This window comes from Bubalus kerabau, chromosome 1 (genome assembly GCF_029407905.1).
Source record: "Bubalus kerabau isolate K-KA32 ecotype Philippines breed swamp buffalo chromosome 1, PCC_UOA_SB_1v2, whole genome shotgun sequence".
Taxonomy (NCBI): domain Eukaryota; kingdom Metazoa; phylum Chordata; class Mammalia; order Artiodactyla; family Bovidae; genus Bubalus; species Bubalus kerabau.
The window spans coordinates 207,304,820-207,329,883 of record NC_073624.1 but is presented as its reverse complement, the minus strand read 5'-3'; the positions used below and the strand labels follow the sequence as shown (position 1 = coordinate 207,329,883).

Below are 25,064 nucleotides of genomic sequence, written 5' to 3'. Positions count from 1 at the left end.
TGGATATCTGTTTCTGTCCCCACTCCTAAAATTACTGCTTAGGGTGCTGGAAGTCTGAGCAGGGTGAGGGCAAAGGGTAAAGATACACATACTAGATGATTCAAATCCCAGATCTGTTGAGTTGCAGTCTGGCTCATGGGAGAAATTCTTTATTTAGATGCTTCAGTGACCAAAAGATAGAGCATAAGTGTGTGCGCGCGCACACACACACACACACACACACACACAAAATACACAAAGGCATTTACAGGCGAAGGGACAGGGAGTGGAGGGAGGAGCCCACGAGAGCAGATGTGGACTTCTCTGACCCAGTGAGGAGGGACCTCAGAGGGTGACCCTCCATGGAATTCCTGTTTGAAAGCTATGAGGTAAAGTCCACTCCCAGTGAAGTCCCAGGCCATAAAGCACAGCAGTGTTGTAGAAATCTACATTTGGGGCTGGGGACATAGCTGTTTCCTCACTGCAAAAGCTTACACCAGCTCTCTTTTCTATTCCTTTGAGGGTCCATCTTGCTCCTTGGTCTCAGAATCTCCTAGTGGATGATGGGGGCGGATTAGCACCACAGCAGCCTGGGTGGATGGTCTGCTGCGCAAGGGGAACAAGAGGACCAGTAGGGCCGAAGGACAGCAGTCAATCTCGGAGCTGGCTGGTGTGAGGGCAGTTTCCCTTTAAAGGGAGAGAGCCACCCAGGAAATTTTTACGTGGGGACTTTCCCACATGACCCTGTGCCAGAGCACCTCTGATGGAGGAGAGGAAAGGCCTCTGTCGGCATTTTCTGTGATCCCACTGGGTACTGAGGCCTCCTTCGGCTCCAGCTTGTCCCCAGTTGCTGCAGGTCCTTAGCACCATTCGGGAACTGTGGAGAAGGGGAAAGCGGGATAGCAGTGCTCTGCCAGGACTGTGTCGCTGCTCCAGGAGGAGACTTCACAGTGGGCAGAAATCTGGACAACTGGCCAGCATCAGATACCAGGCTCAGGAAAGCTCACACTCTTTGGGGGGCGGGAGTGTCACATGAACTCCAAGCCTCCATGTGGCAGCCACTTCCATCTGCCCTTTCCTACCTAGGCCAAGGCTTGGAGTGAAAATTCCGGGTTTCACTGGAGATGCCTAGAGCTTAGGGAGACCTCTGTTCTTTAGCTGCAGGGAGTGGTCCATAAGTGACCTCTAGTGGAAAGACAGGCCTGGGGTCTCATGACATATGGCCCGGAAGGGCTGACGAAGGGGAAAGGCCATCCTCCAAATTACCACCCTGGGAAATACCAAGTCCTGTCAACATCTCTGCTTCCCTTACCCTGACCTACAGGGCCGATTCCAAAGGGGAGGAGAAGAAGTAGATTTGCCTGGGCCAATCCGAGGCTGTATATGGTCTACTCCTGCCTCAGGCCTGTGTATTCTCCAGGTGTAAGAAAGGAAGAAGAGGGAGCCAAGGGCTGACCATAGTAACAGAAAGCTGGCTCATGGCTGGTTCAACTTGGGTTGCTGGACAGAAACACCCCTAGTTTTCCAAGGTGGTTGAGTCTTTCTGAATGGGTTGCCTTTGCATGGGAATCTGGCCCAGAGGTGATGCCACGGTTTTTGGTGACCTGTAATTTGAGAGGGAACAAAGGCATAGGATTAGTTTGCGGTGGTTGTGATGGTATCCCAGGTAGCTTATTCTAATGATAGTACAGCTCTTTCAGGGTGTGGAGTAATGAGCAGGGCAGCTTTCCTTTACTGAGGACCACTGCATGCCAAGCACAAGGCCGGGTGTTCTGCTTTCAGTATACTGTTTCATTCTCTGCTAATTTTGCAAGGTGGGGGGACCAGCACCCCCATTTTATATACAAGGAAACTAAAGTTCAGAAAGTATAAGTGACCTGCCCACAGTAAGCTGTTTTAAAGTGTGGTAGATTCAGGACTGAAGCCCATGCATTTCCTCTATACTGAACCACTTGTTCTGCCTGTGGGGCTCTACATGACCTGGATGGGATAGAAAGACCATTCTCCCCAGCACATGCAATCAAGTGGCTCTCCAGTCATGACCTCACTAGTATCACCTGATACTGTCTGATTTGTTTTGGATTTGTTTAGGATCTCTTTCTACCATCAGAGGGGGATCAAATGGATCAGAGAAAAGCATTGGTCTTGGTTCCTACCATAGCCCTGGTGCTCAAAACAGGGTTTGACACATAATAGGTGAACAATAAATCGTTGGTGAGTGAATGAAAGCTTATCTCTAATAGCTCCTCTTATCAGGACTAGGACTTCACATATATTATCTGTAACACTTACTTCATCCCAAAAGGTGAGGAAGAAGAGCTCCATTTGGAAACAGCCGAGCAAAATGAATGGGCTTTGGAGTCAGAGGTTTGAATACTGGGTCTAACTCCAAGTAACCATGAGATCTACGGCAAGTTACTTAATCTATCTGATATTAGGTTTCCTTGGGTTGTAAAGGGTGGGGGGAGTCCTAGTTCAGAGATGCTGTTGCAAATTAAATGAGATTGAATTACGTGTTCAACAAATTATACTATAGTCTTTGTTTTGCTTTTTTGTACCATAATCTTACAGAGAACAAATCGGAGGCTCAAAGAGGTTTATTGACTCACCTAAGGTCACACAGCTGGAAAGTGTAAGAAGAAAATAATAAACAACACTAGCACTTTCAGGTCTGGGTAGCCCCACGGTAGGGTTCTGACTGGTTCCGAGCTGTTTGCCAAAATTGCGACCAGCCAAGCTGCAATGCTGAAAGTGAGACGCAAGCCAAGTTGCGAGGGCTTGTCTCAAATCATATCTAAGGGGAGCCTCACGAGTTCTCCCAGTTAAAGATGCATCTATCAATAAAGCCACAGTGTGGGAGAAGAGACTTCAGGCAGAGCAGAGAGGACCAAGAATGTTTTGAGCCTAACACTCTGCACTTCTACCACCTTAATTCACTTGCTCTGTAAGCAATGCAGAACCAATCATCAAAGTCAAAGCAGTCATCTCAGCAGATTTGCCTGAAACTGTTTCCTCATCCGTAAAACAGGGATAATTCCTATCTCCGAAGGTTATGTTGTGGCACACCGTCCACACTACCCTCCTGAGAAGCAGGGACTGAACCACCTGAGCCCTCCCAGCCAGATGTGGCCTGTTCGTATCACATGGCACCACAACCCCCTGGTCAGCATTGCCCTGGAGGAGCATGCTGTGAGCCTGCCAAGCCTCAGTGTGAATTGTAGCTCTGCCGGTCACCTATGTCTGTAAGTCAGAATAATAACCCTTTCCTCCAAGGACTACTGTGAGGATTACCTGAGAGAATCTGCTTGGCATATGGCCTGCAACAGACCAGGAGCTCAACCAAAGAATGTGAGTCATTTTCAAGATTATTACAAACAGACAACTCTGTTAGTCTCTTCCCTTTAAAGCACTTACCACCATTTGTAATTATTGGTGGTTTGCATGGTCATTGTTTTTGTCTCTTCCCATCAGAATGTTAGGTTATCAGAGCAGGGACTGAGTCTGTCAGACTGGGTCTGTCTGGGCTACCACTCAGAGGTGTTCAGTATTTGATCAATGAAAGAACCTGGTCATATTTGATAATAACCTGTAGAGGGCGCTCTTGCCACAGAACCAATGGCAGTGAAGACTAGGGTCTTCAAGCCAGTGGTGGGTTGGGGTTGGGGAGTGTCCCCAGTTAGACTGATAACATGTTGCCAAAAAATTTAGGAGACCACTAAGGGAATCATTTCTGTTTTTCTACTAAAACCTTCAGCCCAACAGGTCTAAAGGCTGGGGAGAAGCTGACAGGAGAACTCACATAGGGGATACTTCTGTTGACTGACCAAGCTTCTGCTAACTAAAAAGAAAAAACTGCCAGGATTCCTTTTTAGCCAAGGAATACCTGGCTTTGTTCTGATTCCGAAGCCCTGAGCTCCTGCTGCAGACCCATGAATTTCAAAGTGTGATTACTTACTGGTTCTTGTGTTTGAAGCCGCTGACATGAGCTTGGTACTGTTCTATGGAGTTCAGCACTATCTTGCATGTCTTGCAGGGGTAGCCCTTCCCGGCTGAAACACACGTAAAAGTCAAGATGCTTAGTAATCCAATAAGAAGGGACCTGGGGACTCTGTGCTTTTCACAGCATGTGCAAATGCCCTTCTGAAGATGGACGAGTGGAGTGAGGTTAGGTCATTGGTCCTGGTAAGAATCCCAGAGGCCTCAATGACTCAATGATCAGGGGCACATGTATGCCTGTGTGTTACCTGGAGCTGGGAACCTCCTTGTCGCTCCCCCCGCCCCCCCCCTCCCCGTACCCTTAGTCCCAGCATGGAGCCTGGTCCAGAGTAGCTGTCTGCTGAGGAAATAAATAATTGATAGAACAAAGAAGTGACATTTGGTGTAACTGTCTTTTCCACCTGGACTGTGCCCTTAGATGAGAGATCTCTGGGAAGGCAGCCCTCTCCTTGGGCTTGCAATAACAGTAATTAACGATAAGGCCTATAAGGAAAATTAATCTCTCTACTGTGGGGCTCACAGATACCCTTTCTCACTAACAGGGCTGGTCCAATGACAAAGTGGCCTTTCTTCACATGGTCTAGCAGAGAGAGCATGGGTCAGGAGCCAAGAAATGGGGCTGGACTCCTGGCTCTGCATTCACATGACCTTGGCTAAATCCCTTTGCCTTTCTGATCCTCAGCTTTTCTCAACTATAAACCAATTATACCATACCCATATTTACAATAAAAAGCAGTTACTATTTACTAAGTGCCTGATATAGTCATGCACTTTATATTATTTTGATTGATGCTCATAAGGATCCCATGAAAACCATTCTTCTCTTACAGAGGAAGAAAATAAGGCATGGTCACATGTCCACGAACACAGTTAGTGAATGGCAAACAGGAGTGGCTGACTATGAGGTTCTACTTACCTAGCATGCCTGGTGCCAGCTGAGCAAGGCAGGCCACTATACACATGACTTCAAAAGCCCTCTGACACACCTTTTGAGTTATCTGCCATCCTAAAACCTCACAGCTCTGGAGTGAGATCACCTAGGTTCAAACCCCAGCTCCATCATTTCTTACCTGTAGGACCACAGGCTAGGTACTTAATCTCTCTGAGATGTGTAAAACTGGGGCTTCCCTGAGACTTAGGTTCCATACCTATAAAATGCAGTTAATATTAGTATTAACCTTATAAGGTTATTGTAATCATTCAAATAAAAGTAACTGACACATAGTAAGTGTCCAGTAAATATGAGGTTTTGGCTTATTTGTATTTCACTCTTATAGGTTCCATGAGTGATGCTGGCAAAAAAGTGGAGAGTATCTTTTAACCAGCCTACCATGGCAGCTGGGAACACCAACAATCTCCTCTAATTCAATAAGCTAGCCAATGTTCCCAGCTACCTTTGTTTCTCTTGTATCTTCAGGTATTTCCTGGAAGACATATCCTTTTAAAGTATTTAAGGGGAAAATTATTGCAATCAGAATTCAGGTCTTTTTTAGATACTGAAGGCCAGAATTCATGGTTCAACACAAACAGGCAAAAGACTCATAATAGACTAGCAGAACCACCATCCCTGCAAGGTCCAGGGTAGAACCTGCGGCTGGTGTGGGGGTAACAACCACCAATGGTTAAGAGTCACTGATGCCCAGATTACAACAGCTCACTCATCATCTATTAAACACCAAGCACCATGACAAAATTTTAGATACTTATGCCCTTGGATTCTTATAACAATACTGGAAGATAGGTAGGTGGTTTTCTTCATTTATCAGAGCAGGAAGCAAGCTCAGGGAGGTTAAGTGACCTGGGGTCACAGCTGGATTTGCCCTCTGGTCTGTGAAGCCCCCATCCTTTTCTCTGCACCACAGGTCTCTGGACTCTTCTATGCAAAGTACATCTCAGTGCAGAGTATACTGATCTGTAAGCTAGATTCAAATCGTCACTTGGGGTAAGTGAAAAATTCATTGGTGCTTCTGAAAAACAGCTTTGTTCAGTACCCACACTCATCCATTTTTACCTGGTTTTCATTTGACATGTTTGATATTCTGGTTTCCCCCTGTGATCTTATGAAAAATAAGTCACTAAAGCTCATTTTAAAACATCTGATTTATTTGGAAAAGCACCTGTATCTCCTCCCTTTACTGCCAAGACCTTGAAAGCCCTGTTTACAACTGCTTCTCCATTTCCTTGTCTCTCAATTATTCTGTAACCTATCCCCCTACACGCACGCACGCTCTTTCTGAGGCCAATGGAGGCTTCCATGTATCTAAACTTAATGGACAAATGGATGCTTATGCAACCTTTTTGTATTTGGCTTCTCAACAGCGCCTTACAGCACAGGTGATTCCTTCCTCCTTCGGTCTCCTGCCCTTGCTCTCAGCATGCCACACTCTTGATTTTTCTTCGCTGGTGGTTCCTTCTCAGTTTCTTTTGCTGTCTCTTGTTTGACCTTTGCCATTTACTATTGCCAGTTTCAGAGGTTTCAATCTTAGTTTTCTTTCTTTCCTTTTTTACTATTTTAAATTGTGGTAAAATACAAATGACAGAAAGTTTACCATCTAATCTATTTTAAGTGTCCAATTCAGTTAATGTTAAAGGACAGTTCTGGGTCAGAGAAATTTGTGTTTTCATCATGTTAAGTATCTTCACATTATTGTGCAGAACTTTTGTCATTTTTGTGAAACCACCAATCTATACCCATTAAACTCCCCATTTCTCCCTTCTCCTAATCCCTGGCAACCAACCACATTCTACTTTCTGTTTCTATGAGTTTGACTACTCTAGATATTTCGTACAAGTGAAATCATATAGAAATTTTCTTTTTGTGACTGATTTATTTCACTGTGTATAATATCCTCAAGGTTCATCCATGTTTATAGCACATCAGAATTTTCAGAGAGCTCAATCTTAGGCCCTTCACTCCTCTCTCTCCAAATTCTCTAAGGGATCTCATTCATTTCCCTGATTTCAAGTACCACTTATTAGCTTCAAACATATGAAACTATCAATATATAGCAGTTTCTAACCACCAAAATGGTGGTATCTCTAACCAAGACCTTTCTTTTAGGTCTACACCTATGTATCCAACTGCCTCTTGAACATTCCTACTTGGATATCTCATGGGTGTCTTAAACTCAGGCTGCCAAAACCTGGTTATTCACCTGTGGCTTAAGGCTAAACCTTGACTGCTCACTTTCCTTCAGCTCCCACACTGGATGGCCAATTCTACTTCCTATCTACCTCCTGAATCCATTTACTCCTGTCTGTCTCTACCAATGCCACCTTAGTCCAAGCTCCCATATTGCCCACTACGAATTACTGCAACAGCCTCACTGTTGGTCTCTCTCCACTACCCTTCCTCCTCATTCTAAACCCTTCTCCACTTTGTAACTAGAATGCTCTAATAATGCTGAAGATGTGAATGGCTTCCCAATGCTCTTAGGATAAAGGCTCAAATCTTAAACATGACCTACAGTGCCATGATGGGACACCTGCTCATCGCCCCAGCATCATGTTGCCCCACACTATCCCTTTTGCTTCTGGGAGCCTCTGATCCTTGCTCCTCCATCTTAAGTTATCTTCATAGCATACCATTTGTTTCTCTTTCTAAAGCTTGCCACACTTGTAGTTAATTGCTCAATGCCTGTCTGCTCTGCTAGACTCTAAGCTCCATAAGAACATGGACATGTAATTAATATATGTTATATACACAATGCCTCTCGTATATTAGGAAAGAGCTCAACAAACATTTTTGACTTTGTATGAAATGAATAGACCTGAAAGCCTGTCCCATGTACAGAGGTTGAAGAAACTAGGGGATCAGAACAGGGCAGAGAAAGCAGACCTGATCTGTGCAGGAGGCAAGGCCCTAAGGAAGGGAGCAAAGGTGATAGGGGGTACAGAAAAAGAGGATTCCAGTAACCCAGAAGGGATGTTGAGAGCTCTAGTGACTGAAAGCATTTGGCTACCTGAATGATATGCAGGGCTTAGTTTGGCATTCTTGAATAAATGAGAGAAATGTGGGCCTGGAGTACAAAGCAAACTCCAAGTCTTGTTTAATCTGCTTGGTAGAGGCTACATCTCCCCCTTGTGGGAGACATCTGGACACTCTGGGTCATCCATCTCTCATTTGACTCATACTTGTCATGATTCATGCCAGAAGCCCATGGAAACTATTCTGTGGACCTAACACAGAACCTTACCTGGATTTCAGTGTTGGCTGCCACAGTCTAGCATGGGATCCTGAACAAACCATTTCATCTTTCTGATGCTAATGTCCTCATTTGTAAAATGGGAAAAATCAAATGTGCACAACAGAGTTGCTGTGAGTATTAAACCAGGTAATTACATGTGAGAGCATCTAGCCTAAGGCCTGGACTATGGCAGCTATTGGTAAGTGCAGGATGACTGTCTGAAATAATGAATGAACAAGGGTGGACTGAAGCCAGCAGGGAAAAAAAGCCAAGCTGCTAACAACCTAAATCGTTTGGGAAGGCAGAAGTCCTGTCAGTGGAAGTCCCTGCTTGCACATCCTAGGTCAACACCCCACCTCTGTAAGTAAGAAGGGGGTCACAGTCAGTTCGATATTTCTGCTGACACCCTGTACTTGGAGTGTCTCCAGCCAAGTACACTCAAAGCTGGAGGCAGGGGGAAGGAGTGTAAGTTTTGGAATCAGACAGAGCCAGAGACCCCGACTGATGCTGTCATTTATTAACATCAGGTCATATCAGCTGCATGACCTCAGCATGTCACTCTGAGTTTCATCTTCTTTACTTGTAAATTGGGAAAATCACAAATTATTTTATAGGAATGCTGTGGGGATCAAATTATGCTGTATACATTAATATCAAAGTGGGATGTGATACCCTTTCCCCCCACCTAGGTTTTCATGAAAGAATTTAGTTGATCTGTGAAGAAATCAGATGATTTAAGCAAGAAAAAAGTATCTAGGATATAGTTCTAGGATTAAATATGGTAATTTAGCCTTAGACAAATGGAGGAGGGTGAATACAAGGAGAAGGCTTTGGCTTGAGATAAAAGAAAAGAATGGATACAAGTTAAGATAAGCGGCCTGAAACACTGCAGTGCCTGAATCCTGCCAATAAAAAAGAGACAGTGAGGGAATGGCCAGGCAGGACCAAGTAAAGCAGGGGCAGGGACTAGAGCAAAAGAGGGTCAGCTGTAAATCTGGCTTCCAGAGTCTTTCAAAACACTGAAAGATACGGTAACAAATGTTTAGCACTGCCTAGGAGAGGCACGTACTCTTCAGCTGACTATATCCCTTTCTGGCTTTTTCACTTATCAAAATTCCCCATCTAGCGTTTGCAAGCATTTGAATTTGCAGTGCTTGCTTCAGAAGACCTAAAGAGGAAAGGCATACCCTTGATGGTCCAGGGAGCTCTAGCAGTCAAGCCCTGATCCAGCTCTGGGTGTGAGCTAGGCCCCTTACCTGAGTCAGTGACAGCAGGGTCAGCAAGCCGTCCGTAGTGTGCCATAAGTTTGAGTTTGGTCTCCTGTTTCCTGTGTTTCTTGCCCACATAATGTTGCTGAGCCATGACAGGGTCATTGAAAGTCGCGTGGCAGAGGCTGCAGAACTTGTCTGGGTCTATCATCTCTCTATTCTGGTGCAAGGCTAAGGTGGAGGCCATAAGGAAAGGGTTTGTAAGGCGTTTCGACAGAGCTGTGGTGAGAAAATTCAAACAGAAACAATGAAAAAACCCAGAAGGTGCCTGGCTTTCATGTATGCTGAATGCAAAGAAAGGCTGGGTCACTAGTTAATCACACTTGCATATGGGGCACTGCCTGTGTGAATCACAAGGTGAAAATCTTCTCTAATTGAGAAGATATGGGGGAACCCAAAGACCGGCTCCTTTGTTTGGCAGCTTAAACTACTTTAGGCACGTGAATCCCTATTTTCTCATATTCTGAGGAGGTTTTGCACTTCTGCTACCCATCTGCCAAATTACAATAGATGAGAGATGTACATGCTTGCAGTCTTTTCATCAGAACTCCCCAGAATCTCACAGCACATAGGACAAGAAATGTGGGTGTTTAATTCCCATCCTTAAAGTACCCCAGTTATAGATCTGCAAGCCAATGCACAGATGCACAGTCTGAGGGTCTAGAGGGTCATTTAGAAAAGGCGCCACACTAAGGGGGCCTTTTGAGCTGCACTGCCTTCTAGGCTGAGTCGGGAGAGGAGAATGACACTGACATTTAGTTACCAGCTTTGTATATACATTTTCTCTTCTGGTCTTCTGAATTATGCTCTTCAGTAGGTATCATCTTGCCATGATATAGAGAAGAACCAAGGCTCAGATGGGTGAAATGACTTACCAAAGATCACTCAGTTAATGAGTGAATCCAGGTCTGTGTGACCCTAAAGACCATGCCCTCTTTGCTATGCCAGGCTGCCAGAGTGTGGCAGGGAGACAAGAAGGCTACAGCCCATGCGTTTACCTACAGAAAGCATCCCTGGCTCAGGTCTAGGAATTCAGTTAATCAGAGCCTGGTATGGGCATATGTGTAAGCCTCCTGTGGGCCAACAAATGTCCTGACTATAGGCCGCACTGCTGCTTTAAAAGGTGGATGCCATGGCTCACTAATGAGCCCACGTGGCTGGAATGGTATCAATCCAGTAACCACTGCTTTAAGAATGTGGCCTAGAACCCCCACCAACGGTGGAGGAGGGGTGGGGTTCAGCAGCACTCACACACAGATGCTCTTTCATCCCTTCCACTTCAATGGGGGAAGTTTTGAGGATTTTCAACAAGCCAGAAGAAAGTTGCTGGCTTTTCCTACATGGTTTTCCAGTACAGAGACTCTTAATTCTCCTGGCTATTAATTTTCCTTAGTCATTATTTCAACAAGTCACTGGAAAAGTAATGTACATGTTGCAGAATATTCAATAATATGAGAAAATATTCAATATGTGGTGTTGAGTGAAAAAAAAAAGCAGGTTATATAGCATACTATTTATTTTGTCCTTAGTTCTGTAAAACAACTGGTAATATGTAGAGAAAGACCAAAAGCATTGAGTAAAAGGATACTTTTCAGTATTTTCCACCTTTTCTACAGTGAATGTAGATTTTTGATATCAGAAGAGATAATCATAGTCATTAAAACATAAAGGTCAATCTTTAAAAGATACTAAAGAGAAACATCAGAGGTGAATGGTTCATTAAAGTTGGAGGAACCATTTAATGGACATCCAATAAAAATGAGAGCTATGGGAGTCTTCTTTCAGGAAACAACTTGAAATATAGAAAGAGAATTCTACAGGACTGTTCACTGTAGTGTTATTTATAAATACCAACAAAGGAGAGGGAGAAAACGTAAATATTCATCATTAGAGGATGGTTAAATGAATATGGTGCAATGGGATATTGTCATTATAAATGTTTACGAAAAACTTTTTAATAACATGGAGAAATACAAATGTTCTATTAGTGAAAAGAGTATAAAAGAAAATTATACACACAATATGATCATATCATTACTAAAAGACATATGTGCAATCTATATGTGTGTACTGGTATTCTGAAATGCTGCCAACATATTAACAGTGTTTCTCTCTTGGTGGTAGGATTTGAGTGGTAGTTACTCTTCTCTTTGTACCTTTTGCATTGTTTGAACTAGAAGTAACAATGAGGAGTATGCATTGTTTTTATAAAAACAATAAGGTTAAAGTATTTTACATTTATATACATAATCTAGACACACATAAAACAAATATAGACACAGATACACACACATACACATAACAAAAGATTATAGGAGAAATAGTACTCCAAAATGTTAACAGTGGTTGTCTTTGAATAGTAAAATTATGGGTATTTTTCTTTCCATTTATCTATATTTTCCATACTTTCTACAATATGCTTGTATTACTTTTACATTAGAGAAATGTTTACTTTCAGAAATATAGTTATAAACTCATGTAATAGCATGGAAATGTGCTCTAACTAAAAAATTAAAAGTTAACGCAAGATACAAATGGTACATGAACTATGATTATAATTATATAAAAACATATCTGTTATGTGGCAAGGGCCAAAAGTAAATACGAAAAATAAACTTTTCAATATGGAATCTTTGGACCAGGAATATTCCAGGGAATTTTCCCATTTATGGAAAGACAAGTTCATATAAATCTAAAGATAAGTGATCTTACAAAGTTCTGTTCTTAAGCTAGTTTCCTTTGGCCTAATGTTTTGGTACCATAAATGGTACCAACAGTGACTTCACAAAAAAAGCAACTAGTACAACTTAATGACGAACAAATCTGAAGCAAGGCCAATGACATGCTCTGGGTGGTGAATGCCTGACCAACCACTGCATTTTATGTGGGGATTCCACTCACTATCGTGGTTGTGCTGCTAATACCGACAATAGAATCTGCTGGGTACTCTCTGGCAGTCCAGTGGTTAGGACGTGGCGCTCTCACTGCTGGGGCCCAGATTCAATCCCTACTTGGGATTGAATCCCTGCAAGCCATGCAGCACGGCCCAAAGACAAAACAAAACAAAAAAATCCTAAAATGTCATTTACTGAACATCTATTATGTCTCAGGGCCCTTATATACATTATTTCATCCTCCTAACGTATGAAGTAGACGATATTATCAACATTTTATAGGTGAGAAAATTCAGGCATGAAGTTGAGTCATACAGATGGTAAATAGCAGTGCCAGGATTTAAACTTGGGCATCCATGACTTCATCTGTTGTTTTATTGCTAGAATACTAGATTTGGGTGTGGTAAGACAGTATAATTATGAGTGATTTTTTTTTTTTTACCCTATTCTTCAAAGTCTTCTAAAACATAATTGTCTTGTTTTCATAATATAGCAATTCAAAAAAGGACAAGTATTACAGATAGTATAGTCTACCTCTTGGTCCAAAATAGAGAAGAAAAATTACTGAGAAAAAAATGAAATAAAGATTAAAGAACCCACAGTCTTGACTAACTGCAGTTAGCAGAGATGTAAAATCCTAAAAAGTCAGTAGTTAATGAGATGAAAATAAAGGCTGAGCCCCAGTGGTGACAAGATAAAGGGGGTTATTTTAGAAGTCACTGCCCTAGGAATGGATTCATGGCAGCTGCAAACACTGTTTGTTGGGCAGTACTGGCAGTGCTGAAGTCTTCAGCTTTGAAAGGCAGGTCCTTGTCTTAAGGAGAACAGGCAGCTTAGAGGATTAAAGTGAACAGGGCATAGCCTGAGCACACAAAAAAGACAAGAATCTAACTTTTACCTTGGAATACATGGTAATAAGGGCAGGTGGATGCTAGGAGGGAAAAATCTAAGTGAGAGAGGCAGGAGACAGAATGCTCTCCTGGTGTGCATAGCCTGGAGGACTTGGGCACTCCTGAGTTATAATTATTTGTCAGTACAAAAGCTCAGGGCTAAGAAGCTTCTACAGAGAAAGAACTGATACAACCAAAGAAAGGAAGGTTAGGTGAGTAGGACTCTGAGGCTGCATTTCAATGAAGCTGTGTCTACTCTGATATTTTTAAGGGCTCTCAAAAGCAGTTCAACCTCTTCAAGTCTGTGGCCCCAGTGAGCATTTCTGGGAGCACCTGGCATTGGTGCCTTGAGGACGGGAGGGGTCCCGATATAGCACCACTCAGGAAAACCAGTACCTTCCACCTTAGTGGATTGCTGCTTCAGCTTTAAGTTCTTTGCGTGGGTCTTCCCCAGGTAGTGCGACTGGGCCACGACAGGGGAGGAAAAGGTCATGTTACAGATGGGGCAGCACTGGTTCTTGTCTTTGCTTCTGCTGCTCTTCTGGTTAGGAGAAAGAACACAGGTCTGATCACGCCACTGCCCGGCCAGAAAATCTTCACTGGTTCCCCACTACCCATAGGAGAATGGGCCTTCAAGGCCCTCTTCACATACTGACCCCAACCTACCTTTCTGGATTCTTTCTGAGCTACTTCATCCCATGCTCTACTCACCATTCCCCGTTTTGTTCTCTGCTACTTCCATGTTTTACTTGGGCTGTTCCTACTGCCTAGAATGGTCCTCCTTTCTTTCCTGCCTGGCATATGTCTGCTTAGCCTTCAAGGCCCGATTAAATATCATCTCTTCTGAGAGACTTTTACTCAAGAAAATTACTCAGTGAAGAATTATCAACCTGCTTTGTGTGATTATTCCAGGAAGAATTAGCTTTATTCTTCCTCTATACTCCTGGAATACATTAAATAGACCTCTATCATACCACGTGTCACCCTAAACTGACAGTATTGTAGCTTAGGAGACTTTCCTGTGGACTAAAGTTCAACGTTTGGGCAAAGACTGTTAGACTCATGTATGTTTCCTATCCTTAGCACCCTGGTGGAGACTGGCACACAGCAGATGTTCAGGGTTTATTGAACAAGCCCATTGGATTTTATTTGATGATTATGACTAGGCTAGAAAACAATGTATTTCAAGCCTATATTAAGGGCTTCCAGGATCTCTTTCAGGTCTGCTCTCTGAATAAAATATTCATTCTAAGATAGGATTTTTCAACCTTGGTACTATTAACACTTGGGGCTGAATAATTCTTTGTTGGATGTGGAGGAGTCTGTGATGATCTCATTTGAACTACTGGACCACCCCGAGAGTTGAGGGATTGGAGATATAAAGAGGTAAAGTGACTTGCCCAGGGCCACAGAGTTGATATTGTCTTTCAGAATTCCACATCATAAGGAGGGCAACTAGGGGGTTAGTCCAGTGAATGTGGAGAAAGGATGAGCAAGGCCCTTCCAAACCTGTGGCCCCTGTGATAGGGAGGCACAGTTTGTAGTGTAAACTCTAATTCACCGAACATCCACTAGGAATTGTAATTTGACTTCACGATACCCTTACAAGGTAGCAACTATTATCTCTACAGAGAGGTTAAGTGACTTGTCCAAGGTCACCCAACCAGTAAGTTCTAGAGCTAGTATTTGGCCCTAGTCTGCTGACTTATCATCCCATGATATTTGCACAGCCTGCTATGGAACAAAAATAATGGTACACCTGAGGGACTGGGGTTGTTTCAGCATAATTCTCACAGTATTGCTAAGGCAAAAGCAAATATGTTTGCATCTTGATCAGAGCAAGAATTTGGAAAAGTGTTCCTCCCACTTGTTTATTCCCAAGTGCTAAATTCAGTTCTTTCCATTGGATCTCAAGAACGTAAGCATTCTGGTTTCCTTCCTCTTTCTCTTCCTGAGTAGGGCATGGACAGTGGTCCTACTCTAACAAACCATTCAATGTAATATATAACAATGGATGCATTTAATGAGCCCCTACTATGTGCCAGGCTCTGTGTTGGGTGCTTTAATAAACCTTCCTTCATTTTTGTTTGGAAAAATCCTGAAAGGTAGTTGATATTAGCACCCTCATTATTACAGAGGAAGAAATCAAGCCTCAGAAAGGATCAAGACTTGCCCAAGTCACACAACAGGGCCAGGATTTGAAGCCCAGTCAGTCTGACTCAAAGCCCACGCTCTTTCCACCACACCAACCTGCCTGCTGGCTTCATCAGGAAGCGAGTGGTCTCAACATGGCAGCTGGATTACCTGATCTGAGTCTAGCCTCTTCATTTCCCCCTTTAGTGTCTCCATTCCATGGATTGCTAGGTATCTCTTCACTTTGTTGGCATGTTTTTTGCTCTGTAAGAACCCAGGAAAAAGATCAAAGATAGCCAAATGCCATTTCATACCTAAGGCACTCAAAAATATCTACTAGATTTTCAGTGGTTCATCCTCACAGAAACTTTTGAGGAGGAGAGGGTAGGAGGAAAATCTAGTTTATTGAATTTCTACTTTGTATAAGGTACTTAGATGCTGTCCAATCTAATCATAAAAATTTATGAGAAAATTATCATCATCTCAATCTTATAGATGAGGAAACTGAGGCTGAAGATAATGAGGTTTCTTGACCAAGATGAGTAGCAGAGTTGTGATTCAACTACAGGTTTATTTAAAGCCAAAGCATAGACTTTCTACTACACCAAGCTGTAAGGGAACATTTAAGTACAAGGATCTTGATTTGGATGGAGAAATGAGACTCAAAAAAATTAAGTAAATCAGTCAAATTAAGACTCGGTCAAAAATTAAGCCAACATGCATGGAGGCAACATCTGGGTGGCTAAGAAGGAATTCACTGTGCAAGCCAGAGAGAAGAGGGGGCTTGGCACTGGGTCTAGAAAGTACTAAGGTACAAGGGCATACCTGATAGTGTGCCAGCTTCTGGGACTCAGAAATGAGCAAGGCGCAGCAAACCTTACACTGGGTGTTGGTGAAGAGACACTGGTTCTTCTGGATCATGTGTTCCACTACAGAGAGAAAAATAAAAGCTCTGTGAGTTAAAAACCTGCCTCAATAGCACTGTCTTTGAAAGCTGCCTCAAATGCAGGCACTGAATAATGGAATGCCATGCTATTAAATCTGCCACCCCTCCCCTAAGGGTTTTCATGACTCAGGCTATATTCCTGTGCCACCAAACCTATAACTTACTTTATAATTTTATGTAGGCTAACTTTCTTTACTAAATTCTTTTAAAAAGGAGTCTTTAAATTACAAGCTTAAGTAAAAACCAATAAAAATGAATACATTAAAAAAGAAACAATTCTATCTAGATACTGGAGTGAGAAGCTTGCAGAGCTTCCTAAAAGGAACATTAAGAGAGTGGAAACTGTGAGGAGAGGTGTTAAGACATGGTAGCAACCAACTGAGACGTCTTCTCAGGTAGAACTGGAAGGACTGAAAGACTTGAAAAGGAAATAATTCTCTTACTGTTCTTGATCTGATTTTGAAATATCTAAAATTGCTCAATATGTCATGTAAGTTCTACACTGTAGGAAACCACAGTATTAACCTGTACTTAATTGTTGCACCTGGAAAACAAGGCCTTACTTTTTGAGGAGGGAGTAAAATCTCACTCCAGACATTTCTATCACCATGACATTGATAACCTAAGGCAGGGATAAGTCTAGAAAACCATGATGAGATGGCAAATCCATGTTTTTTATCTTCTACTCTGGATCAAAAAGTGGACAAGATTTCCTGGAGGGAACTTTTGGGTGGGGAACTTTTAAGGTTCTTCTCCCGCAAGAACGAAAGCTTATTTATAACAGCCCTTTTGGGAAGAAGGGGTGTTGTCTGGCTATATTTCTGCTCCTTGGAGTCCCTTGTTTATTTCCCCATTTGTCTCCTACAGTGTTTGGTAAATTATTCTGAAAGACTTTGGCTGCCTCAGCCATTCTCAGAGAAACAAAAGGAAGTGGATGCGTGAATAGATCTGGGCCAGAGCTTTTTAATTTTTATTTATTTATCTTTGGCTGTGCTGGGTCTTTGCTGCTGTGCGTGGGCTTTCTCTAGTCACAGCAAGCAGGGGCTACTTGTTGCAGTGTAAAGGCTTCTTATTGCAGTGGCTTCTCTTGTTGCAGAGCACAGGCTCTAGGGTGCATGGGCTTCAGCAGTTGTGGCTCCCAGACTCTAGAGCACAGGCTCAATAGTTGTGGCAGATGGGCTCGGTTGCTGTGTGGCATGTGGGGTCTTCCTGGATCGGGGATTGAACCCGTGTCTCCTGCATTGGCAGGTGGATTCTTTACCACTAAACCACCAGGGAAGCCCCTGAGAGCTTTTTAAAGGGAGGGTGAGAGGCTCCTCAGAATGCAAAGCCCACAAGGGGAAAACGTTACCCAGGGTCCAGGCATCCTCTCCTTGCCTGGAGATGTTGGATTATTTTATTAAAGGAGATGGGGTTCCCTCTCAAGAATATTCAGAATCTGATTCCCAGAGACTAAACAGGGTAAGGACTATGTCATTTATGACTTTGTATCCCCAATGTCTAATAAAATGCGTGACCCAGAATGGTAATCATTAAAAAGTCTACAAATAACACATGCTGAAGAGGGTGTGGAGAAAAGGGGACTCTGGTGGGAATGTAAATTGGTACAGTCACTATGGAAAACACCATGGAGGTTCCTTAAAAAACCGAAAAAATAAAGTTGCCATATGATCCAGCAATCCCACTCCTGGGTATATATCCAGACAAAACTATAATTCAAAAAGATACATGTACCTCTATGTTCATAGTAGCACTATTCACAATAGCCAAGACATGGAAACAATCTAAATGTCCATCAATAGATGAATGGATAAAGAAGATGTGATATCTATATACAATAGAGTATTACTCAGCCATAAAAAGGATGAAATAATGTCATATGCAGCAATATGGATGCACCTAGAGATTATCATACTAAGTAAAGTCAGACAGGGAAAGACAAATACCATATATCACTTACATGCACAATCTCAAAATATGACACAAATGAACCTATCTATGAAACAGAGACAGACTCATGGACAGAGAACAGACTTGTCATTACCAAGGGGAGGGAGTGGGAGAGGGATGTATTGGGAGTTGGGGATTAGGAGATGCAAACCACTATATGTCGAATGAATTAAACAAAAAGGTCCTACTGTATAGCACAGGGAACTATATTTAATATCATATGATAAACCATAATGGAAAATAATACGAAAAAAATACCACTTTGCTGTACAGCAGAAATTTATACAATATTGTAAATCAATCATACTTCAATAAAATACATTAATCAAGTCTCTGAGGCAGGAATGTCTGGCATATGCAAGAAATGAAGAGAAGGACACTGTGGATACAGTATGGTGAATGAGTGAATAGTGGTAGGAAATAAAGTTGGGAGAGACAGCTTGAGGCCTACCTCAAGTATCAGATAATGCTGAATCAGTACAGGCCTCATAAACCATGGTCTGAACTATGGATTTTATTCTTAGTGCAATGAGAGGTGACAAGATATGGCTTACGTTTTGAGATTAGTCTGTTCATCGTGTCAGCAGACTGTATGGGAATAGGAACGGAAGCAGGGTGAGCAGGGAGGAGGCTGCTGCAGTCTTCTAGGCAGCAGATGACAGAAATCTGGACCAGGTAGATTGTCAGTGGAGATGAGGAAAAGCGGATGGATTTGGAATTATGTTCTGGAAGTAGATCTGACATCCAATTTCTCTGACTGGATGGAGGGGGTGAAGTAGGACAGGAGTCAGGGATAACTCCTAGGTTTTGAATTTGAGCAACAAGTAGACAAGAAGTGGAAGAAGACAGTGTTGGAGGGGAAATTAAGACTTTTCCTTCAGCTATATTAAACATGAGTGGTCTATCATACACATGGGTAGAGATATCAAGTAGTCACCTAGAGATGCAAGCCTGGAGTTCAAGGGAAAGGTCAGAGCTGGAGATACAAATTGAGAATCATCAGTGTATTTATCATGTTTAAAGCGGTGGACTAGAAGAGGATGCCTAATGTAGATGGAAAAGGAAAGAGTTCTTGGGATTTTAATATTTATTTATTTTGACTGTGCTGGGTCTCTGTTGTGCGGGTTTTTTCTCCAGGTGCGGAGGGTGCGGGCTTCTCACTGCAGTGGCTTCTCTTGTTGCAGAGCACGGACTCTAGGGTGCACAGCCCTCAGTAGCTGCATCTTGTGGGCTCAGTAGTTGTGGTTCTCGGGCTCTAGAGCACAAACTCGTTACTTGTGCCACACAGGCACAGTTGCTCTGCAGCATGTGGAATCTTCCTGAATCAGGGATTGAATTAGTGTCTTTGGCACTGGCAGGCGGATTCTTTACCTCTAAGTGGACTGGATTCTTTACCAATCCCAGGGAAGCCCCTGGGATTTTGAGTCCTGGACCCTCCAAATTTAGAAGTCAGGCAGAGAAAGTGAAATTGAACATAAAATGAGTATAAGGTGGAGCTTGCAGCTATAGTAGAGTGAGGAGATCGTCTTCACCCAGAGCAACTATAAAACTGGACAAAGTTGACAGAAACAATCCCTTCAGTACTCTGGAAACTGATCAAAGGTACTTAACAATCTGGGAAGCAGTTATGCTTGCACAACTGCTGAACTCTGGTTGAGATGAGCAGGGATCTGGGACTGCTCTCATCACCTCCCGCACTCAGTCAGAGCAGAGGTTCTACCAGGAAGAGGCAGGATGTGAGAAGCAACAGCTTCCCCATGAAAGAGGAAATTACTTGAGTTGGAGTGGTGCACAATGCCCTGATCTTTTGATAATGTCGGTGCAAGTGATGGTCTCAGAGGCAGGTGAGCAGGAAAGGCCAAAGGCTCTACTATAACTTGAGGTTAGTCATGTCTGTGGCTGAGACTGTGTGGCAATGGGGACCTAAGAGGGCCTAAGGTGGCTAAATACTCCTGGCCAACTCTGGTTGTTCACATGAACATAAGTGATGCAAAAGAGCCTGACAGAAAGTAAAAGTTAGGGCTGACTTCAAAATGGCCTGAACTTTGAATGCCCTTTCCTACATACCCACAGATCCAACTGCAGAGGACTAAGGCCTTACTGACTCCAGGTGTTACTGAATCACTGCCTGACCACTAAGCAACATATAGACATGTGGAAGACTTATTATAAAAATAAACCAAAGTGGGAATATTTGCTCTTCAAGTCTTTTTTTTTTAAATATGGAATGCTTCACGAATTTGTGTGTCATTCTTACGCAGGGGCCATGCTAATCTTCTCTGTATTGTTCTAATTTTAGTACATGTGCTGCTGAAGCGAGCACTGTTCTTCAAGTCTTAAGCCACTACATAAGCAGTTTTCTTCCAAGCTTGGAGGAAGCCCTAACTATTCCATCATGAAATCACATGGAGAGACCAAGACTACATGAAAAAAAGAGATACCTAGTCAGCCTCCAGAAGTTCCATCCACTATTGTTTCAGCTCTAGCCACCATCTGATTGCAATTGCAAAAGGGACCTTGAGTCAGAACTGTCCAGTCAACCCTTTTCTGAATTCCTGACTTACAAAAATCTGCAAGAAGTTCATGAGGCTGAAGGAAGCTAAGGTCCACAGAGGGGAAAAAGACTTACATGAGTTATCAGAATTCTGAGAAGGTGGCCTGAATGTGCATCTCTGTTGGTCAGACACAACTCTAATCCATCTACCAATTACCACAGGGGACAGGTTTGATACAAGCAATTAGGTGCTTAGAAAATATTGGAAAGACTGAGGTACTAGGCTGAGCCTTCTGGAAATGTCTCCAGGAACAATGCATGCATTACTGTTCCAACATGTGAGATAGTCTCTGAGGCCTCCACTGCAGCCTTGCTGAAGTAAGAAGCTCCATGTCACTGAACAGGCCTCTTAACCTATGAAGCTGGAGAATGGATGGTGGAACACTGATGTGGGAAGACCTTATAGTTTTACAGTTTTTCTTGATAGTACCAATAGTCTCAGGAATGTGATTTTCACCACATTTCTACCTTCCAAATCTTATGAGAAAGCACCTAATTGGTAGGATTTATTTTGTACCTGTATTGTAGATAATCAGAAGATGTATGGGGCAGAGGCTGAGAGATCTAGAATGTGAAACAAAGGGCTGATTTTCACAAGGTCATGAAGGAGGGACAGCAAATCTAGCCATATCAACAACTAAATTAAATGTCAATAGTTTAAACAGCCCACTTGAAAGGCATAGATCATTAGAGGATAAAAAAGCAAGAATCATACAATGGAATTTTATTTAACAATAAAATGGAATAAAGTATTAATACTCACTACAATTTGGCTAAACCTCAAAAACATGCTGAGTGAGAGAAACAAAATGCAAAAGACTATGTATTGTATGTTCCATTTATGTGAAAAGTTCGGAGAGGGCAAATTTATAGAGACAGAAAACAGATTAGTGGTTGCCAAGGGCAGGAGGTGAGAGTGGGGATTTAATGTAAAACAGCACAAAAGAGGGACTTCCCCGGTGGTTCAGTGGCTGAGACGCCACACTCCCAACGCAGGTGCCCTGAGTTTGATCCCTGGTCAAAGAACTAGATCCCACATACTGCAACTAAGACTTGGCACAGCCAAAAAAGAAAAAAAAAAGCACAAAGGAACTAACTGGAGTGATGGAAATATTCTAAGTTGGCCTAGGGTTATACAACTCTATACTTTTACTAAATCATTGAATTGTACAGTTATAATGGGTGAATTTTATGGTGTGTAAATTACAACTCAATGAGAAAACAAAAATTATAACTAAGAGAAAACAAAAAACCCAAGGTGAGTAGGACTTGGTGTTATAAGTATCTATCTAGACCTCAAACAAATCATTGGACAAAGCGAGATTAGAGAAATGAATTGGTCTTTTAAGTGATTGTGTGCCCTCATACACACATAAACAGTTCACTTTCCAGAGCACAGCTGCTGTGTTCTCGGCTTCAAGGTCCAGAGCATGCCTGCTCTGTCCCCTGAGGACAAAGGTCACTTCCTCTTTGTGTACCCCCAACTTTTAGACTTTCTTACTGCACCCACTACATTATACTGCAACTGTCTTGGCATCTGCTTCCGGGACTAGACCACAAGCCCCTCCAGAGCAAGGACAGTATTTTCATCTCTGCAGCTTTGATTTCCAGCCAATCCTGGGAAGAGAGTATTTGTCAAATTAATGAAAGGAAAATGTAACTGTGTGCCAAACAAGTTTGAAAGTATAAGAATGAGGGAGATAGGAGCCTCATATTAATTTAAGAGTCACACAAGACTAGTTTAACTGGTAAAGTATATATAGGGTATAGGTCTGTCGTGTGTACCACCCCAAATTTAAACGTATCTTCCTTGGATGTGGTCAAAAATTTCATTTTATCCCATGGCAATCAGTTCACAAGCAATATATTAACTTCCAAGATTAGTCTGCTCAGCAAGCAAACAAATCTTTAGAGAAATCTGATTTCTCTGCAGATTACCTGACAGGATTAGCACAAAAGCCCAGTTTGTGTACTTCTGGGTTAGAGTTAAGCAGCTAGCTCTGCTAAGAACTGTGAAGTGGGTCACAAAACGGGGTCACAGCAGCTCTTTCTATTCTCCTCTTTCTATCTCCATCTTATCCAGGGCCAGGTCAAGTGCAGAGCAAGCTGGGAAGCTCAGAAATGCCCTCCTAGGTGGCCTTATGTATTCCATTCTCAACTTTGGGTCAAGCGTGGGATACAAACAAGAAGCTGGAGCCAAAGAATGCCCTGACCAGCTTCTCAGGCTCCTGGCCCCCATATTAGAAAAAGGACCCAGCTGGTGGAGACAAGAGAAGAGACACCAAAAAACAAAACAGGTAAGCCAGGACTCAGTCACCAAGTCCAGAAGGAACACTGAGGTAAGGAGGCGGCCTTCTACAGCCCTCGGAAGTGCAGGGCATGAAAAAAGGAGGCAAAAGACACTAGGGATGGGTGAACCTGGAAACTGGGACGGTGAAGGGGCTACGAGGCTGGCAGGGAAGGTTCTGGGGGTCTCCGAGATGGCCTAGACGACAAGCCTAGAGATTCCAGTCCTTGAATTCAGGAAGAGGTGAGCTCTGGTAGGTGACGAAGGCGGGGGAAAGAAGCCCACGGCCAGAGCGTGAGAAGGCCATTGACCATCTGCGCGCGATTCTTGGGGTGCCGCAGCCTGGATTTTTCAGGGGAGCTGGCCCACGGCGCCCGGGCCATAGCGTGGTGTACGAGTCAGGGAGTCCCCTGGCGCCTCGCGCAAGGGGGCGGGCCGAGCGCCAGGGGGTGTGACCGTAGACCTGGGGGCCGGTCCATGTCCCCGCCCCGCGCTTCCGCCACTCCCCGCGAAACTAGCAGGCGGGCGAGGGGCTTCCAGCCTCTAAAGCCCCCGGACTCACCTTCCTCCCTCCCCACTGGTTGCGACCCGGACACTGCTTCCCAGAGGCGGCGCGCCCTCTCGCGGTCGAAGCGCAGCCCATCCGGTTCCCGGCCCTCCCGCTCCTCCGAATTGTTGTACGACCTGGCCCCGCCGCTGTCCGCGTTCTCCACCGTGTCCAATGCAGGATACTCCATCTTCCCCGCAAGCTCTAACCGGCCGATAGCCGCTCATGAATCTTGATCTCGCGAGATGTGGCTGGGAAGATGACTTTGCCCGGCCAAGAAATCTCGCGAGGTTTGGGCACCGCAGGCTCCTTTGCGACTTTGGCACGAGCGCTTCTTTCTTATCGCTGCGGAGCTCGTGCGGTGGATTCGAAAGTCGGTTGTTCCGCGGCAGCCCCCTTCTCTGGGGCAGGGCCGTGCGGTCCTTGGCTCAGGGTTCTCACCTTGCTCACGGCAACTTTGACACTTCTCATTTTGTTCTCATGAAGGCCCTGTTATATGGGAATATTCTTTTTATTTCACTAGTAGGGCAACAGAGGCTCAGAACCTAGAAATGATTTACTCACGAGTTCGCTACTAGTAAGTGGCAGAGCTGGGACTCGATTACTTTTATATTAGGTACCATTTGAGTTCCAGGTGCTGACGCCTAGGCCACAGCTCTCTCTAAACTCCACTCCAAAGTAACTGTCAAAAGTCAAAATGTAATCTTCCAACCCCACACCTCCTCCTTCCCTAGTCTTTCGGAGCCCCGATCTCTTGCTGTGGTATTTGTAATGTCCTTACTGATCCCTTCACTTACCTTTCAGGTATTCCCAAAACAGCAGCCCCAGCGATCCTCTTAAAGCAAACCGTATCATGATACCCCATGCTTAAATTCTCCAAAACCTTCTCATAATTCTTTTGTAAAAGTCAAAGTCCTTGGTTTAGTCGATAGGGCACTATACAATATGAATTTTCTTAATCTCCTGACCTCATCACCTACTGTGTTAGCCTCCAACACCTTCATTCCTGTCCCACTTACCCTGTTCTGGAATGCACTTCTCCCACATATCCTCATGGCTCAGTCTCATTTCTGTGTGCCCCTCCACATACACTTCATATCCTCCTTTACTGCTCTCTTTTTCTCCTTAAAACTTACTATCAGATACAGCATGTACTTCACTTTTTATCTTATTTGTTATTTGTTTCCCCACTAGAAGGCAAGCCCCAAGAAAGCAGGAATTTTGTCTGTTTTGTTCTCAGTTGAATCTCCACCACTTTGAAATAAAGCCTGAATCCTCGTAGGAGCATACAAAATATTTGTTGAATAAATGAAACTTTTGATATAAAGTTATTTCAGTCTTATTTATTCAAATGTTTGTTGAGAGTTTTCTATAAGCTACATGTTTTGGGGGCATTGGAATACAGTGGTGAACAAGACAGACATAGGAGGGAC

At 43.4% G+C, this 25,064-nt stretch overlaps 1 protein-coding gene and 1 non-coding gene across 4 annotated transcripts; both read right to left on the bottom strand.

The window, feature by feature from the left end:
• Positions 1 to 133: 133 nt before the first annotated feature.
• Positions 134 to 24,914, bottom strand: ZNF346 (zinc finger protein 346). Of its 3 annotated transcripts, none has more exons than XM_055551082.1 (7): positions 23,647 to 24,914; positions 16,173 to 16,276; positions 15,519 to 15,611; positions 13,611 to 13,755; positions 9,419 to 9,601; positions 3,935 to 4,028; positions 134 to 1,583 (listed from the first exon to the last, which is right to left on the bottom strand). In XM_055551082.1, the coding sequence occupies exons 1-7, from the start codon at positions 23,819 to 23,821 to the stop codon at positions 1,496 to 1,498; spliced, it is 882 nt and encodes a 293-aa protein (XP_055407057.1). In that variant the 5' UTR covers positions 23,822 to 24,914; the 3' UTR covers positions 134 to 1,495. The 3 variants fall into 3 exon arrangements, with proteins under 3 accessions (XP_055407057.1, XP_055407056.1, XP_055407058.1); XM_055551081.1 differs by having other exon boundaries at positions 9,419 to 9,649; positions 23,647 to 23,909; XM_055551083.1 differs by having other exon boundaries at positions 9,419 to 9,649; positions 23,769 to 23,880.
• LOC129642479 (U6 spliceosomal RNA) lies at positions 20,460 to 20,566 on the bottom strand. The gene has a single exon (XR_008709748.1). It is a non-coding gene; the product is annotated as a U6 spliceosomal RNA (small nuclear RNA).
• Positions 24,915 to 25,064: the final 150 nt, after the last annotated feature.

Coding starts and splice junctions, on each gene's coding strand:
- ZNF346 (XM_055551081.1), bottom strand. CDS start 23,821: ATGGAGTATCCTGCATTGGACACGGTGGAGAACGCGGACAGCGGCGGG. Junction 16,277..23,646: donor ACCAGTGGGGAGGGAGGAAG/GTGAGTCCGGGG, acceptor TTCTCTCTGTAG/TGGAACACATGATCCAGAAG. Junction 13,756..15,518: donor AGAGGCTAGACTCAGATCAG/GTAATCCAGCTG, acceptor TCTCCTAACCAG/AAGAGCAGCAGAAGCAAAGA.